The sequence below is a fragment of the Pristiophorus japonicus genome, unplaced genomic scaffold, assembly GCF_044704955.1.
Source record: "Pristiophorus japonicus isolate sPriJap1 unplaced genomic scaffold, sPriJap1.hap1 HAP1_SCAFFOLD_409, whole genome shotgun sequence".
Classification (NCBI taxonomy): domain Eukaryota; kingdom Metazoa; phylum Chordata; class Chondrichthyes; family Pristiophoridae; genus Pristiophorus; species Pristiophorus japonicus.
In genome coordinates, this window is record NW_027253970.1 from 111,238 (window position 1) to 127,627 (window position 16,390).

General features: G+C 44.9%; 1 protein-coding gene across 2 annotated transcripts in view; it reads right to left on the minus strand.

Moving 5' to 3' along the window:
* Nucleotides 1-16,390, minus strand: part of mitd1 (MIT, microtubule interacting and transport, domain containing 1) — a 50,050-nt gene that overhangs the window by 17,962 nt on the left and 15,698 nt on the right. For both annotated transcript variants that reach the window (XM_070873048.1, XM_070873049.1), the window contains exons 3-6: nucleotides 12,876-12,977; nucleotides 3,706-3,842; nucleotides 3,448-3,534; nucleotides 800-915 (exon numbers count right to left, since the gene is read on the minus strand). In XM_070873048.1, the coding sequence (XP_070729149.1) occupies nucleotides 800-915; nucleotides 3,448-3,534; nucleotides 3,706-3,842; nucleotides 12,876-12,977 (442 nt within the window). The remainder of the gene's footprint in view (nucleotides 1-799; nucleotides 916-3,447; nucleotides 3,535-3,705; nucleotides 3,843-12,875; nucleotides 12,978-16,390) is intronic.

Consider the following 16,390-nt stretch of genomic DNA (forward strand, 5'->3'; position numbering starts at 1 on the left):
CTATATCCTTACGATATGGCGACCAGAACTGTGTGCAGTACTCCAAGTGTGGTCCGATACATGTTTAGCATAACTTAACTACTTTTCAATTCGATACCTCTAGAAATAAACCCTAGTGCTTGGTTTGCTTTTTTATGGCCTTGCTAACCTGTGTCGCAACTTTGGGATTTGTGTATTTGTACTTTGAGATTCCTTTGTTCCTCTACCCCACCTAGACTCGCACCCTTCAAGGAATAAGTCACCTCCCTATTCTTGCTACCAAAATGTAATTCCTCACATTTGCCAATTATATGCCCATTCTGTAAGTTTATCCCATAATTTGTTGACTATCCCTGCCAATTTGGTGTAATCAGCAAATTTAGAAATTGTGTTTTTGATTCCAAGGTCTAAATTGTTAATATAAATTGTGAACAATAGTGGTTCCAGCACTGATTCTTGTGGAATACCACTACCCACTTTCCACCACTGTGAATAGCTACCTTTTACCCCTACTCTCTGCTTTCTGTGTTGAAGCCAGCTAGCTATCCATTCTGCTACTTGTCCCCTGACCTTGTTAATCAGTCTATTATGGGGTACCTTATGGAAGGCCTAACAAAAATCTAGATAAATTAATTACTATTATCTACTCTCTGTTACATCTTCAAAAAAGCAATGCTGCCCCACCATCTTAATGGAAAAGTGGAATATGCTAAGAAAAGCAGAAGCAAACTCTTGAACAAAAGCTGAATAATGCTAGAGGTGACAAATTAATAATAACTCAATTTAAAAAAAAAATACAATGATGCTACAAAGAAACTACCTGATTTCTCGGTCATGTATTGAAGAGGAGTGGTTCACCTCCAGGGTTACCCCATAACTCTGTAATGACTGCTTTATCTCTTCAAGGCCACTGGTCTGCTGCAAGTACCCACCACTCTAAAATGAAACAGGTGTTAAATAGATTAAACAGAAGATTAATCCATACTATACATTTTGTGTCCAATAGTAGTACATCAGTACTGTAGCATTAGCAGTACTGCATATAAGCTTCCAATAAAGCAAATTTATTTATAGAATCATTAAGTATGACAACTAACTAATCATACTTGGCATTTCCTCAAGGTATTTTCTCCCTTTCCTCCCAATTATGTCATAAGAACATAAGAAATAGGAGCAGGAGTAGGCTACCTGGCCCCTCATGCCTGCTCCGCCATTTAATAAGATCATGGCTGATCTGATCATGGACTCCGCTCCACTTCCCTGCCTGCTCCCGATAACCCTTTATTCCCTTATCGTAAAAAATCTGTCTATCTCCACGTTAAATATATTCAATGACCCAGCCTCCACGGCTCTCTGGGGCAGAGAATTCCATAGATTTACAACCCACTGAGAGAAGAAATTCCTCCTCATCTCAGTTTTAAATGAGTGGCCCTTATTCTGAGACGATGTCCCCTAGTTTTAGTTTCCCTATGAGCGGAAATATCTTTTCTGCATCCACCTTGTCGAGCCCCCTCATTATCTTATATTTTTTGATAAGATCACCTTTCATTCTTCTGAATTCCAATATGTATAGGCCCAAACTACTCAACCTATCTTCATAAGTCAACCCCCTCATCTCCAGAATCAACAGAGTGAACTGTCTCTGAACAGCCTCCAATGCAAGTATATCCTTCTTTAAATACGGAGAGCAAAACTGTACAAAGTACTCTAGGTATGGCCTCACCAATACCCTGTACAGTTCTAGCAGGACTTCTCTGCTTTTATACTCTCTCGCCCTTGCAATAAAGGCCAACATTCCATTTGCGTTCCTGATTACTTGCTGTACCTGCATACTAACTTTTTTTGTGTTCCATGCACAAGGACTCCCAGGTCCCTCTGTACTGCAGCACTTTGCAATTTTTCTCCATTTAAATTATAATTTGCTTTTCTATTTTTTTTCTGCCAAAGTGGATAACCTCACATTTTCCCACATTATACTCCTCCATCTGCCAAATTTTTGCCCACTCACTTAGCCTGTCTATATCCCTTTGCAGATTTTTTGTGTCCTCTTCACAATTTGCTTTCCCACCAATCTTTGTATCATCAGCAAACTTGGCTACATTACACTCTGTCCCTTCATCCAAATCATTAATATAGATTGTAAATAGTTGAGGACCCAGCACCGATCCCTGCGGCACCCCACTAGTCACTGTTTGCCAACCATAAAATGACCCATTTATCCCGATTCTCTGTTTTCTGTTAATTAGCCAATCCTCTATCTATGCTAATATATTACCTCCAACCCTGTGAACTTTTATGTTGTGCAGTAACCTTTTATGTGGCACCTTATCGAATACCTTCTGGAAATTCAAATACACCAGATCCACGTTCTTTTGTAGCATTCACGCTCCATAACCGAGGAGATGGGTGATCTGCTATAAGGTTTCTATCAATGTCGCTATGAAATCAGCTGCTAGGTAATGTACAAAAATAGCCCAGGACTCTTCTGCTTTCATATTAGATATGCAAATTAAATGCAAGTTTTTCCAAATGACTGGACCATGCTTGCAGATCTCATAGTGACCAGTTAAGGGGCAGACTGGGGAGGGGATGAGATGAGGGAAAGCAGGATTACTACATCCTTGCCCAAGGGCACATACCAGCTATAGTTAAATCAAGGACAAAATCTGCTCTTGGGTCCTCTGTCAGGGGGTGTGTAGTTCCCACAAATATAGATATAAAAATCCACTGACAATTCTTCAATTGGTGAAATTTGTTTCCTTCCCACTTTGCGAGGATATTTCCTTTTGCTCACCACCTCCTCACACTGATACAGCTAAGATTGTGAATAATGGTGTGTGGGATGTAAAAATATCTCAGATGTTTAAATTAACATTTATTCTGTTTGCAAAGAATTTGAAGGAATACAAATACACAGTATTTGAAAACTACACAAACCAACATTGTTAACATTCATGTCAGAGTGTTTATGCTCCACGGTAGTATAGTGGTTATGTTACTGAACTAGTAATCCAGAGGCTTGCACTAATAATCCGGGGACACGAGTTCAAATCCTACCACAGCAGCAGAAAACCCAACTGGTTCACTAATGTCCTTTAGGGAAGGAAATTTGCCGTCCTTACCTGGGTCTGGCCGATATTTGACTCTGGCCCTACAGCAATGTGACTGACTTTTAACTGCCCTCTGAAATGGCCTAACAAGCCACTCAGTTGTATCAAACCATCGCAACAAATTCAGCACTGTGGGAGTACCTTCACCACACAGACTGTGGCAGCTCACCACCACTTTCTCGGGCAATTAGAGATGGGCAATAAATGCCGGCCTTGCCCACATCCCGTGAACGAATTTAAAACAACAACATATTGCAGCATCCTCTAGTTGCAATTCTTATACTGAATTTATTTCTGGCTTGCAATCAAGACAATGGCTTTTTAACAGTAACATTATGATCCACTGTAAGTTACATACATCATCAAGTGAAGTCAGTAGATGGATAGTTTTCACTTTGCAAGGTCCTTTTACAAGCATCTCACAGAATCTCAAGAAGTTGTATAGCTATAAAATAAAATGCCACAAAGTCAGTATGATGTATAGTTTTGAAAATTGTAGCATTTGGCAGATTGTTAGTAAAATAGTTAGTATCAGTAATCTTAACAAATTAAGGCATAACTTCAAATACATAATGAAGCTCTTGATCTCTTAAGGGTACAGTAGTATACTTATCACCTGATGAACATGCCTGATGTATGGATCCTCCACCCAGACTTCAGTAACAAATGGATCCAAGTATGGTTTGAACAATTTTTCATAACTAAACCCAGTAGCATCTGCTGGAATTTTGATCTGTTCATGATATTTCCCTTCTGAAATACAGAAAATTAGCAAAAGGTTGTACACAAAATAAAAATCATCATTTTTCTATAACATTTGTAGTCACATACCTCATCATCATGGGCAGTCCCTCGGAAATCGAGGAAGACTAGCTTCCACTCCTGAAGTGAGTTCTTTGTTGGCTGAACAGTCCAATACGAGAGTCACAGGTGGGACAGATAGTCACTGAGGGAAGGGATGGGTGGGACTGGTTTGCCGCACGCTCTTTCTGCTGCCTGCGCTTGATTTCTGCACGCTCTCGGAGTTAAGACGCGAGGTGCTCAGCACCCTCCCGGATACACTTTCTCCACAGGGCGGTCTTTGGCCAGGGACTCCTAGGTGTCAGTGGGGATATCGCACTTTATCGGGGAGGCTTTGAGGGTGTCCTTGTAACGTTTCCGCTGCCCACCTTTGGCTCGTTTGTCATGAAGGAGCTCCGCGTAGAGCACTTGCTTTGGGAGTCTCGTGTCTGGCAATGTGAACTCTATGGTCGGTGCTTCAATTCTGGGGATGTTAGCCTGGATGAGGACGCTGATGTTGGTGCGCCTGTCCTCCCAGGGGATTTGTAGCAAATACCTAGCACCATAATTGATGCATACATGTCTTTATATTTCCAATGAGGTATTCTGCACATATGTATTACAACCCAACAATGGAATTTTTAAATTCTACTTCCCAAAAAATTAATTTGAAGCAAATACTAAACACACAAGTACATAGCAGTTTCACTTTAACATGGTTCTTTGGAGGTGTGGATTTTATATGCTAAAATTGTTTAGCAAGTATCTCACAAATAAAAAAAAATTTAATTTCCAACTGTCAGATTGCAATTCCTTATAGCAGTTTCATTCTTAATGTCCATACTTACTTTTTTTTATTGGGAAAAAATGTGGACCCTATGTCTTACTACTATTAACTGGACTTTCATTTGCAAGATACATCAGTTTGTTATCAGGAAGAAATCTATCTTCTTTTGGAAGTGTTAAAACGTAACAAAGCTTCTAACATTCCCCCAGGAGATTGATTTTATAAAGAACATTCTACTGGACTAATAATTCAGAGAACATGAGTTCAAATCTCACCATGGCAGTTTGAGAATTTGAATTCAATTCTTTAAAAATCTGAAAATTAAAAATGCTGGTATCAGTAAAAATGAAGGTGAAGCTGTCATACTGCCATTAAAAATAAACTATTGGTTAATTAATCTTTAGGAAAGGAAACCTATCGTCCTTACCTGGTCTGGCCAATGTGTGATTCCAGTCCAACACCAACATAACTGACTCATAACTGCCCTCTAAAGTGGTCTAGCTCAATTTTATCAAACAGCTGCAAATCATTTTCCTTTTTTTGTCCCATATTGAAATTGCTACTTATTTCCTTTGGTAGGAAGTATAAGGAGACCACATACTCCTTGGAAAATAAGTATCCAAATGGGGTAGAGGAATTACATAGGATATATGACACAGAAACAGGCCATTCGACCCAACCAGTCCATGCCGGCATTTATGCTCCACTCAAGCCTCCTCCCGTCTTTCCACATCTAAATCTATCCGCACAACCCTCTATTCTCTTTTCCCTCATATGCTTGTTTAGCCTCCCCTTATGCATCCCCTGAAAAGCATCTATACTATTCGCTTCAACCACTCTCTGTGGTCGTGAGTTTCACATTCCCACCACTCTTTGGGTAAAGAATTTTCTTTTGAATTCCCTATTGGATTTCTTGGTGACTATCTTATATTGATGGCCTCGAGTTATGCTCTTCCCCACAAGTGGAAACATTCTCTCTATATCCACTCTATCAAAAGCTTTCATAATTTTAAAGACCTCTATTAGGTCACCCCATCAGCCTTCTTTTTTCCAAGAAGACCCAGCCTGTTCATCCTTTCCTGATATGTATACCCTTGCATTTCTGGTATAATCCTTGTAAATCGTCTCTACACCCTCTCCAGTGCCTCTATATACTTTTTATAATATGGCGACCAGAACTGTACGTAGTACTAGGGCTAGAATTTCCATTATGATCGCTATCGCCCAAAAATGGACGATATTTCCAGCCTTAGTGTTTTTTTAATTTTCAGGATCGCTGGAATATCGCCCATTTTAAAGACCGCTAATTTCGGCTTTTTATTTTGGGTGATAGCCTTAGCGATGTGAAATGGGCCTTAGCGATGTATTCAGTCGTGCAAGGCTGGCATCCGTAGCAACGGCCGTTCTGCGCATGCGCGTTTCTTTTTAGCAAAGAAGTTTTCCCGCGATTCGGGTGATCAAGGGTCATTGCACATGCTCAGAAGAGTCAAAGAGAGAGAGAGGGGAGTGAGAAAGAAGCAGTTATCTGAGTTGATCATTGATTTAGTTATAATTTGAGCATTGTCTCTGTTCTTTAAACTGGAGTCTTAAATCTCGGCGGTGTTTATATTATTTTTACTCAAAAATGTCAAGCGATACAAGTGTGCAGCAGGAGGAGCTGTCAGGGAGAAGGAGGGCGAAAGCCTTTTCTGATGAAGCAAACGAGGCCCTCGTAAATGAGATGGAAAGTAGGTGGGGACAATTAACCCAGGGTGGCGTGGGAAACCTCACCCCCCCTCCCCACACCCATCAAAAATTATGGGGCGATATCACCGATGTTGTTTCCTCAGTGGCTCACGATAGGAGTGAGGCAGACCAGTACAGCAAGAGCTGGAATGGCCTGGTTGCTTCGGCAAGAGTAAGTATTAAATTGAGGTTTTAAATTGTAATGATCCACTGACTTCATTAGAATGTAAATCTGCCAGATTGTAATTAAGCCGGGTAATCTTGCGTAGGTTCCCTGCTAAGATTTGGACTGGGGTCGGAACCTGCGCCCTTTAAATCTAATTTTGCTCAGATACCTTACAGTTAATGAACAGTATTAATTATTATTATTTAAAGGAATGACTGAAAAGACAGACAGCAAACATTCAGCATTTCTACCATGTTAGTTTAGGAGAATTTGTGTGTGCTGTGAGCAAGTCTTTAACTTGGGCACCGTCTCCTTTTTGGTTACGTTGGTAGATGGGGTACGACTGAGCACTGAGGGGTCTGGTCACCTTTACCCAGACTGTGGGAGTCTCTCCGGCTGCTGTCACTCAGACAGCGACCCAGCCTGGACTGGGGGAGAGCTGCCCTGGCTCACTGTCTGCCCTGGGACACTTTAGAACAGAGCTCCGGCCACACGGAGGTCTCTGAGCACAGCCCATGGACACAGTGCCCCCTCCCATTTCACTCCTGTCATTGCCGAGCTCACCAGTGGTCCTGATTTTCCCCTACCTTGGGGAGCCTCCATCGATTCAAATAAACTGTCTGCCTCCTCTCAGGTGCCGAATGGCACGGCCTGTGGATGGGGACCTTCCTGGAGATTGTACGCGAGATGTTTGGTGTCAAGCATTAGTTCCCAAACACGATCTTATTAAATATTTTCTCTCAATGTAGATGTTATAACCATGCATCCATTGTGGATACAAACCGTATTAGCATATAAAGTTAGAATCTGTTTTTCCATAATAGTACCTGGTCAATTATATTATGCCATGCTCTTGTCACATTTACAGAGGAAGATATCTAAGAATCGGGTGGAGCAGCGGCGCACCAGAGGAGGCCCTGCTGAGATACACCTGCTCACCGATTTAGAGAAACGTACCGCAGCAGTAGTGGGCAGCCACAATCGTTCTGCCACCCGTGGTGGTGCAGATCCCGTTGTTACACCATGTGAGTAATGTGTAAAGCAGTGGTAATTTAAAGGCATTTCATTATAATATATGAATGATGTCATGTTATGCATGCAGCTTCTGTACTACTCTCAGGTTAAGAACATAAGAAATAGGAGTAGGCCATTTGGCCCCTCGCGCCTGCTCCGCCATTCAATAAGATCATGGCTGATCTGATCATGGATTCAGCTACACTTCCCTGCCCGCTCCCCATAACCCTTTACTCCCTTATCACTCAAAAATCTGTCTATCTCTGCCTTAAATATATTTAGTGACACAGCCCCCACAGCTCTCTGGGGCAGAGAATTCCATAGATTTGCAACCATATGATTTAATCATATGCAATGTCTCTCGTTCACATTTATTGCACTAGTGTTGCTCCTCGTATATATGCCAGCGCAGTGCAAGCATTCTCATGTCTACCCTTCTCTTTTAATAACCTCAATTATGTTTTGCAGCTACTCAGACTCCCGAGGCGCAAAGGGAGTCCCCTGTAACAACCCCTTTGCTTCTGCAGGTGGTCATCACCATGCATGCAGAAGACGAAAAAAATGAGGAGGAAGATGAGCTCCTGTCATCTGTGGTACCTGCGGCCACATCTTCATCGACAGATGAAGTAGCGGAGCCAAGCTGCTTGCAGCAGGTCACTCCAAGGTGTCCAGTGCCCACACCGACCCCTCGGAGGTTGAGTTGACGAGGTAGGCACGCACTGCAACGGGAAAATCCAAACGAGGACATGGTCTCACTATCAAAGGCGAGTGACGACATAGGTCGAGAGCACCTCCAGGCGGAAGCATTGCCACAATGTCCGCACTAATAACGGAGAGCATGGATCGGATCGTTGTGGCAATGGGGCAAACGACTGACTCTGTCCATGCCTTGTGGCTTGCGATAGTGTCGGGAGATGGCACTGCACCCCAAGGTGCCGTCCCACCAAGCACCAGGACAGATACGAGACAGGAGGAAGAACTTCCTTCTGACTCAGAAGATGTTTCTTCGGAAACGTCTTCTCCTTCAGCCACTGAGGAGATTCTGCCGACTTCACCCCCCACCTGCCTCCCTCCCCCCCCCACAGCAGCAGGCCTTGAGGTCCCCTGTTGCAAGATGTCTTGGTCCCATTACTCGGGGAGTTACTGGGAAACGGGGGGGTTAATAATGGGGGTTTAAGGTGCAGGAGGGAAGTGTGGCCGCAGGTAGGGAGTGGGTGTGCTGTACATAGTTATTGTTGTTAAAAATAAATTTTTGTTGAATGTTCACTGTTTGGGATGGTGGGAAGGTGTTGTTATATTATTGTTGTGTTACAAATGTTGTTGAGTGTGCGGGGGGGCGGGTGGTATATGTTTGTTCAAAACATTTTCACATTCGTCTTTAATTATTAAACATTTTTATTTAACTTTACAATTGTCCTGAAGTGTCTTCTAATAACGTAAAGTAAAGCATCAATACATTGACTGGAAACAATGGCCATGGCCAGGCCAGGCAAGGATGAAATGTCACGCAACTGTAACTGTCACCAATGTAAGTTCACACAAAGTGTTCATTTATGAGCTACTGATACAGCTGCGTAACTACCACGGGGCTTTTCCAGTGTGGCGGGGGAGGGGGGCGGGGGCGCGTAGGAGCATGGGTTCATCGCCAGGCTGATTGTCCTCCCAGAGGTCCTCGTCCTCCTCCTCGTCCTCCCCTCTCTCCTGAGGTGGACCAGAAGTCCCATCTGGCAATTGTTGCCCTCTCCTCATAGCTAAGATATGTAACATGCAGCATACCACAATGAACTCAGCGACCTGCTCATGGTGATATTGTAGACTGCCTCCTGAGTGGTCCATGCATCTGAAGCGCTCCAATTGTCTTTTTAACGATATTGCGTGTAGCGATATGGCTTTCATTGTAGCGCTTCTCAGCTTCTGTGGGTGGGGTCATGAGCCAGCTGGCAAGGCCATATCCTTTATCCCCCACCATCCAACCGTGACCTTGTGGCTGACTCTTAAACAGGTCAGAGACAGTGCTCTCACGCAAGATGTGCGCATCATGGATGCTGCCTGGAAAATTTGCATTTACTGCCATGATTATTTGCTAGTGGTCGACAAGGAGCTGCACATTCAGGGAGTGGAATCCCTTTCAGTTCCAAAACACCTCTGCATCCTGTAAAGGTGCTCGCAGGGCGATATGCGTACAATCTATTGCTCCCTGCACCTTGGGGAAGTTTGCTGTTCGCGAGAAACCTAAAGCACTCTCGGTCTGTGCCTCTCGGTCATAGGGAAGCTTATAAAGTCCATCCTGCATGCATAAAGGGTGTCAGTCACCTGGCAAATGCAGCAATGTGTGGCATGCTAAGAGATATCGCAAATGCCTGATGTGTAGAAGTGCCGCAGTAATCTTAACCTCAACGGGCAGTGCAGTCCTGATGGTGCTGATTGGCTGCAGATCTCCCTTAATTATCTGGTATATCTCACTGATCTCCTTTAGGAAGTGCACCCTCCTAGTACTCGTGTTATCGGACAAGTTCAGGTAGGATTGCTTATTCCTGTAAATGCGTTGGGTGCAATGTCTCCTCCTCTGCAGCAGTCTGTCATCTCTTTGGGCACATAATGCTCTTCAACATACCTTCTCCCATCTCTATTATGCAATATGTGATTAGTGATCAACACTGGTTGAGAAATTACAGGCCCCATCACTATAAATGCCTTTCATTTTCCTCAACAGATACAAATGTGATTAGATGATTGGCAAGAGTCAAAAAGGCCCTTAAAATCACTCACAAATTGATTCTCCTCACAAGCACTTGACGCAGCCTTTTATTACCGATCCTCAGAGTTAGAAAATGGCGTCCATCGTGCCGAGTACTGCCGAGTAAAGGTCAGGTGAATGCAGCTTTTCTTCAGTGTCTTTTTTGGCCAGCGATAATTTCGGCGAATTGTGGGCGAAATGCCAAAAGTAGTGGTTGGCGATAATCGGACGCAAGTTTCCATTTTCAGCACTAATCTCAGCCTTGCATGCGATGATGTCATTTAAAAAAAATTAAGCCGGGCGATGCAGCACATTCATGTGTGGCGAAAGTTGGGTCGCCGATAAATGGGCTATAATCGGGCGCTAGTTTCCACTTTTCAGCAAATATGGGTGTGATAGCCTGCATCTCAGCTCTTATATGGGCGCTAAAAGGGTGATGATGTGCCGACCGTCTAGTCCCAAGTGTGGTCTAACTAAGGTTCGATAACTTCCCTACTTTTCAATTCTATACCTCTCGAAATAAACCCTCGTGCTTGGTTTGCTTTTTTTACGGCCTTCCTCACCTGTGTCGCAACTTTTAGCGATTTGTGTATTTGTACTCGGAGATCCTCTACCCCACCTAGACTCTCACCCTCCAAGTAATAAATGACCTCCCTATTCTTCCTACCAAAATGTAATACCACACATTTATCTGTGCTGAACTTCATTTGCCAACCTGGGGGTGCAGATACACAGATCACTAAAAGTAGCGACGCAGGTTAATAAGGCCATAAGAAAAGGCAAACAAAGTAGTGTGCTCCATTTTGAGAGGGATAGAATTAAAAAACAAAGAAGTTATGTTAAACTTGTATAAAACCTTGGTTAAACCACATCGGAGTACTGTGAACAGTTCTGGTCTCCATTTTATAAAAAGGATATAGAGGCACAGGAGAAGGTGCAAAAATAATTTACTAGAATGATACCAGAACTGAGAGGTTATACTTAGCAAGGCAGATAGTGCAGGCTACGGGGCTCCAAGAAGTGACCTGATAAAAGTTTAAGATTACAAAAGCGTTTGACAGGGTAGACGTAGAGAAGATGCGGTCCTGACCAGAACGAGGGACCATAAATATATGATGGTCACTAATAAATCCAATAGAGAATTCAGGGAAACTTATTTACCTAGAGAGTGGTTAGAATGTGAAACTCTCTATCACAGGGAGTAGTTGAGGTGAACAGAGATGCATTTAAGGGGAAGCTAAATAATCACAGGAGGGAGGAAGGTATGAAAAGGATATGTTGATGGAGTTAGATGAAGAGGGGTGGGAGGAGGTTCGTGTGGAGCATAAACACTGGCATGGACCTGTTGGCCTATTTCTGTGCTGTAAATACTTTGTACTTTTTCTGCCACGTGAGCAGGCAGCCAACCTGCTCCTGACTTCTCTCAACACCAGTCTTAATGCTGTATGAAACAAACCCAAGGTGACTTAATTGACTTTTTTGACTCCCTATGGAAAGTAAATAACCTCTGCACAACACCACAATGAACATGTTCATCATTCAGTGTGTTGGAATTGTGGTCACAAACTCTCCAACTAGCATTAAGAAATATTGTAAACTAGAACACCAACGCACAGCACAATCCAGGTGTTTCCACTTCTTTTCTCTTTCCCTTATTTCCCCCCTCATCCACCCAAATCTCTTTGAATGAGTAATTCATGTTAGCATATCGTTTCAGTAATGTATGTATGCCTCAGTTTACCTGCCACCAGGGGGAGCAACTGTTGGGGGTCATTGGGCCACAGACACACATGTGCTGCCCTTGTGTATATAGAGAAAGCCTCCATGTTTAATACTCACTTTGAGAGCTAATAAAGTAGAGTCAGGTCGCACCTGATTAAGTTCACAGTACTAAGCCTATTGAGTTATTGCACACGCAACAGTTCCATGGGGCTGGCAGCTGCTCAGTACCACAATGAAGTATCCATTCTTCATATATGAGCCTAGACAGTGATTGTTAACAATGGGAGGACATCATAGCTGAGGCCAATTTTATCCTTGACATCAAAACATATGCTTTTTCCACCAGGAATAAAGAACCAGGCTGCTAGTTTTCCCCTTCTCAGTAATCAGGACACACTGAATCCAATTGTAGTTCGTCTCTTCCCCAGATGAGGTCAGTTAATTCAGCAGAGATCAGGAATCGAATAAGGAATTGTCCCAGTCTGCATGGCTCAGTACTATACTAAACAATGAATTGCCTATTCTAACTTAAGAAGCATTTGAAACATTGATAATTTGTTGCCAACCGAAAATGTAGTCTTCAAATCATTACATCTGATTGCTGAGCACCTCGAGTCTCAACGCCGAGAGCATGCAGAAATCAAGCGCAGTCAGCGGAAAGAGCATGCGGCAAACCTGTCCCACCTGTGACAGAGTCTGTGGCTCTCGTATTGGACTGTTCAGCCACGAAAGAACTCACTTCAAGAGTGAAAGCAAGTCTTCCTCGATTCCGAGGGACTGTCTATGATGATGACATCTGACATACAAAATATCCCAAATATGGGATGTAAAAATGTTAGTATATTTACAAAATACCTTCTTTCAGCTTATTCAGCTGCTTTTTAATTTGTTCTGCTCGATCCATGTAGTTTGTAATTTTCTGTCGATAGTGGACTTTTTTGGTGTCATCTTTTGTAGCTATTAAAACAAATAAAATTCCTTAATTAGCCTGCCAGCTGTTTTATATACGGTATAGAACAGTTTTGTATCCAACATTCTTTCTTCCTGCCCTTTCTTAGTCACTGACTTATGCTAGGATATGGTACATGGGTGTTGTGGCCCTCTGGTACCTCACCCAAGTGGCCATTCTTCATTGATATTTGGAAGACCGTTTGACCATGTGGAGGGGGCATCATAATTGAGGCCACTCTTCTCCTTAAACATGGACTTTCCAGAACGGGGTCACCATTATAATGATCCGGAGCTAGAACAGTGGCTGCTATTCTCCTTCCAAGCCCAGGGATGCTGCAGTCAATTGTTGTACAACACAAATTGGAGTTCAAACCTGGGACTTTCCAGGTTTATATGGTTCAGTATCAAATCCAGGATGGATTTACCTAATGAACAATCAGAGCAATAATGATGAACGGGGTACCAACATTATTTTGTAACTCAAATATAATGTGCATGAATAACACAATCTCAGTCACCAGGAGTCATACCATAATAAGGTTATATTGTACAAACGTGATAGAGTAACAGAGTTATGACCAGAATAGGAGGAAAATAATTCAACTATTAAGGCCAGGAGCATGTAACCTCCGTGCCCTTTGGATTATTTTTCCTGAAGTAATTTGGTGATTTATTCTTCCACATCACACTGTTCTCCAGTTAGTCTACATGTGTTCACTTCACTTAGCTAGTGTGACACACAATATTTTATGCAAATACAACAGATTAAACTTTTTTCATAACCATGTAACAACATGCATACAAAAGGTATCTACATTTACAATAAAGCATTAAGCAAATAATGTTCTTGACTTTTGAGATCAAAGTTTTGGCTAAGTAACTCACAACATAATAGTTATCATCAAACATGGAGACATTTTCATGTGGTTCACCCAGACATTGTGATGCATGCCTCCCACGGCCATGTTAAATACACAAGACTATGTAGCCGGAGGAGTCAACTGCCAGTGGATCACAAATCACCAAGTTGTGTGTTGAACGCGCGCACACACACACACACACACATTTTTCGGCTGAAGACATTGACTTTTGCTGATTACTCTTCCACAGACACAGTCAGTGCTCTGATATCTGTGTGTGTCGAGACGGAGAGTGTTGGCAGGCATTTCAACCACAGAGGGCATCAGAGTTGCATTCTCACTGAAATAGAAGCATAGAAAATAGGTGCAGGAGTAGGCCATTCGGCCCTTCGAGCCTGCACTACCATTCAATAAGATCATGGCTGATCATTCACCTCAGTACCCCTTTCCTGCTTTCTCTCCATACCCCTTGATCCCTTTAACCGTAAGGGCCATATCTAACTCCCCCTTGAATATATCCAATGAACTGGCATCAACAACTCTCTGCGGTAGGGAATTCCACAGGTTAACAACTCTCCGAGTGAAGAAGTATCTCCTCATCTCAGTCCTAAATGGCTTACCCCTTATCTTTAGACTATGTCCCCTGGTACTCGACTTCCCCAACATAGAGAACATTCTTCCTGCATCTAACTTGTCAAGTCCCGTCAGAATTTTATATGTTTCTATGAGATCCCCTTTCATCCTTCTGAATGCCAGTGAATGCAGGCCCAGTCGATCCAGTCGCTCCTCATATGTCAGTCCTGCCATTCCGGGAATCAGTCTGGTGAACCTTCGCCGCACTCCCACAAGAGCAAAAATTTCCTTCCTCAGATTAGGAGACCAAAACTGAACACAATATTCCAGGTGAGGCCTCACTTAGGCCCTGTACAACTGCAGTAAGACTTCCCTGCTCCGATACTCAAATCCCCTTTGCTGCCTTCACTGCCTGCTGAACCTACATGCCGACTTTCAATGACTGATGTACCATGACACCCAGGTCTTGCTGCATCCCCTCTTTTCCTAATCTGCTGCCATTTAGATAATATTCTGCCTTCGTGTTTTTGCCTCCAAAGTGGATAACCTCCAGATATGCACTTTCCAGCAGGGCTCATCAGTGAGTGATCAGAAGCAGAATGTTAGGGTGATATTTTTACTTCTGTAATGTATTTGATCATGGGTTCTTTGCTTAAGAATTCATAGCAACACATTGCTATTCAGAGCTAATTGGTTTATTAGCAAAGGTGTAACAATCGATGTGACTATTTATACTGTCCTTTTTCAGTCCTTCTGCGCCTGCGTCCCCTCGAGACTCCGCCCGCGTCCCCTCGAGACTCCGCCCCTGATGCCTCCCGCCTGAAACCGGCATTGGAATTGGAGCTCCGAACCTGCAATCCGACCACGTTCTGTGAGCCTCCGAGTCACAGTGGTGGGGGGTGGGGAGAGAGATAGAGCTGAGCTACAAGCCCCCGGACCCCGAGGCTCCCGCTGAGCTGTGGCGGTGGGTGGCAGGGAGAGAGGTGGGGGATGGGGTGGGGAGAGAGGAAGGGGGGGGGAATGGGGTGGAGAGGGAGTGGGGGGGGGGGGAGAGGAGAGGAGAGTGGGGGGGGGGAGAGGAGAGGAGAGTGGGGGGGGGGGGAGAGGAGGGAATAATGGGGGAGAGGAGGGAATAATGGGGGGAGAGGAGGGAATAATGGGGGGAGTGGGGTGGGGAGAGGGGGGAGTGGGGTGGGGAGAGGGGGGAGTGGGGTGGGGAGAGGGGGGAGTGGGGTGGGGAGAGGGGGGAGTGGGTGGGGAGAGGGGGAGTGGGGTGGGGAGAGGGGGGAGTGGGGTGGGGAGAGGGGGTGGGGAGAGGGGGAGTGGGGTGGGGAGAGGGGGGAGTGGGGTGGGGAGAGGGGGGAAGGGGGTGGGGAGAGGGGGGAATGGGGTGGGGAGAGGGGGGAATGGGGTGGGGAGAGGGGGGGAATGGGGTGGGGAGAGGGGGGGAATGGGGTGAGTGGGAGAGGGGGGAAATGGGGTGGGGAGAGGGGGGGAAATGGGGTGGGGAGTGGGAGAGGGGGGAAATGGGGTGGGAGTGGGGAAGGGGGAAGGGGGGGAGAGGGGGGAAATGGGGTGGGGAGTGGGGAGAGGGGGAAATGGGGTGGGGAGTGGGGAGAGGGGGGAAATGGGGTGGGGAGTGGGGAGAGGGGAGAGGGGGGGAAATGGGGTGGGGAGTGGGGAGAGGGAGAGGGGGGAAATGGGGTGGGGAGTGGGGAGAGGGGGAAATGGGGTGGGGGGTGGAGAGGGGGGAAATGGGGTGGGGGGTGGGGAGTGGGGAGAGGGGGGAAATGGGGTGGGGGGTGGGGGGTGGGGAGGGGGGGAAATGGGGTGGGGGGTGGGGAGAGGGGGGAAATGGGAGAGGGGGGAAATGGGGTGGGGAGTGGGGAGAGGGGGGAAATGGGGTGGGGAGTGGGGAGAGGGGGGAAATGGGGTGGGGAGAGGGGGGAAATGGGGTGGGGAGTGGGGGAGAGGGGGGAAATGGGG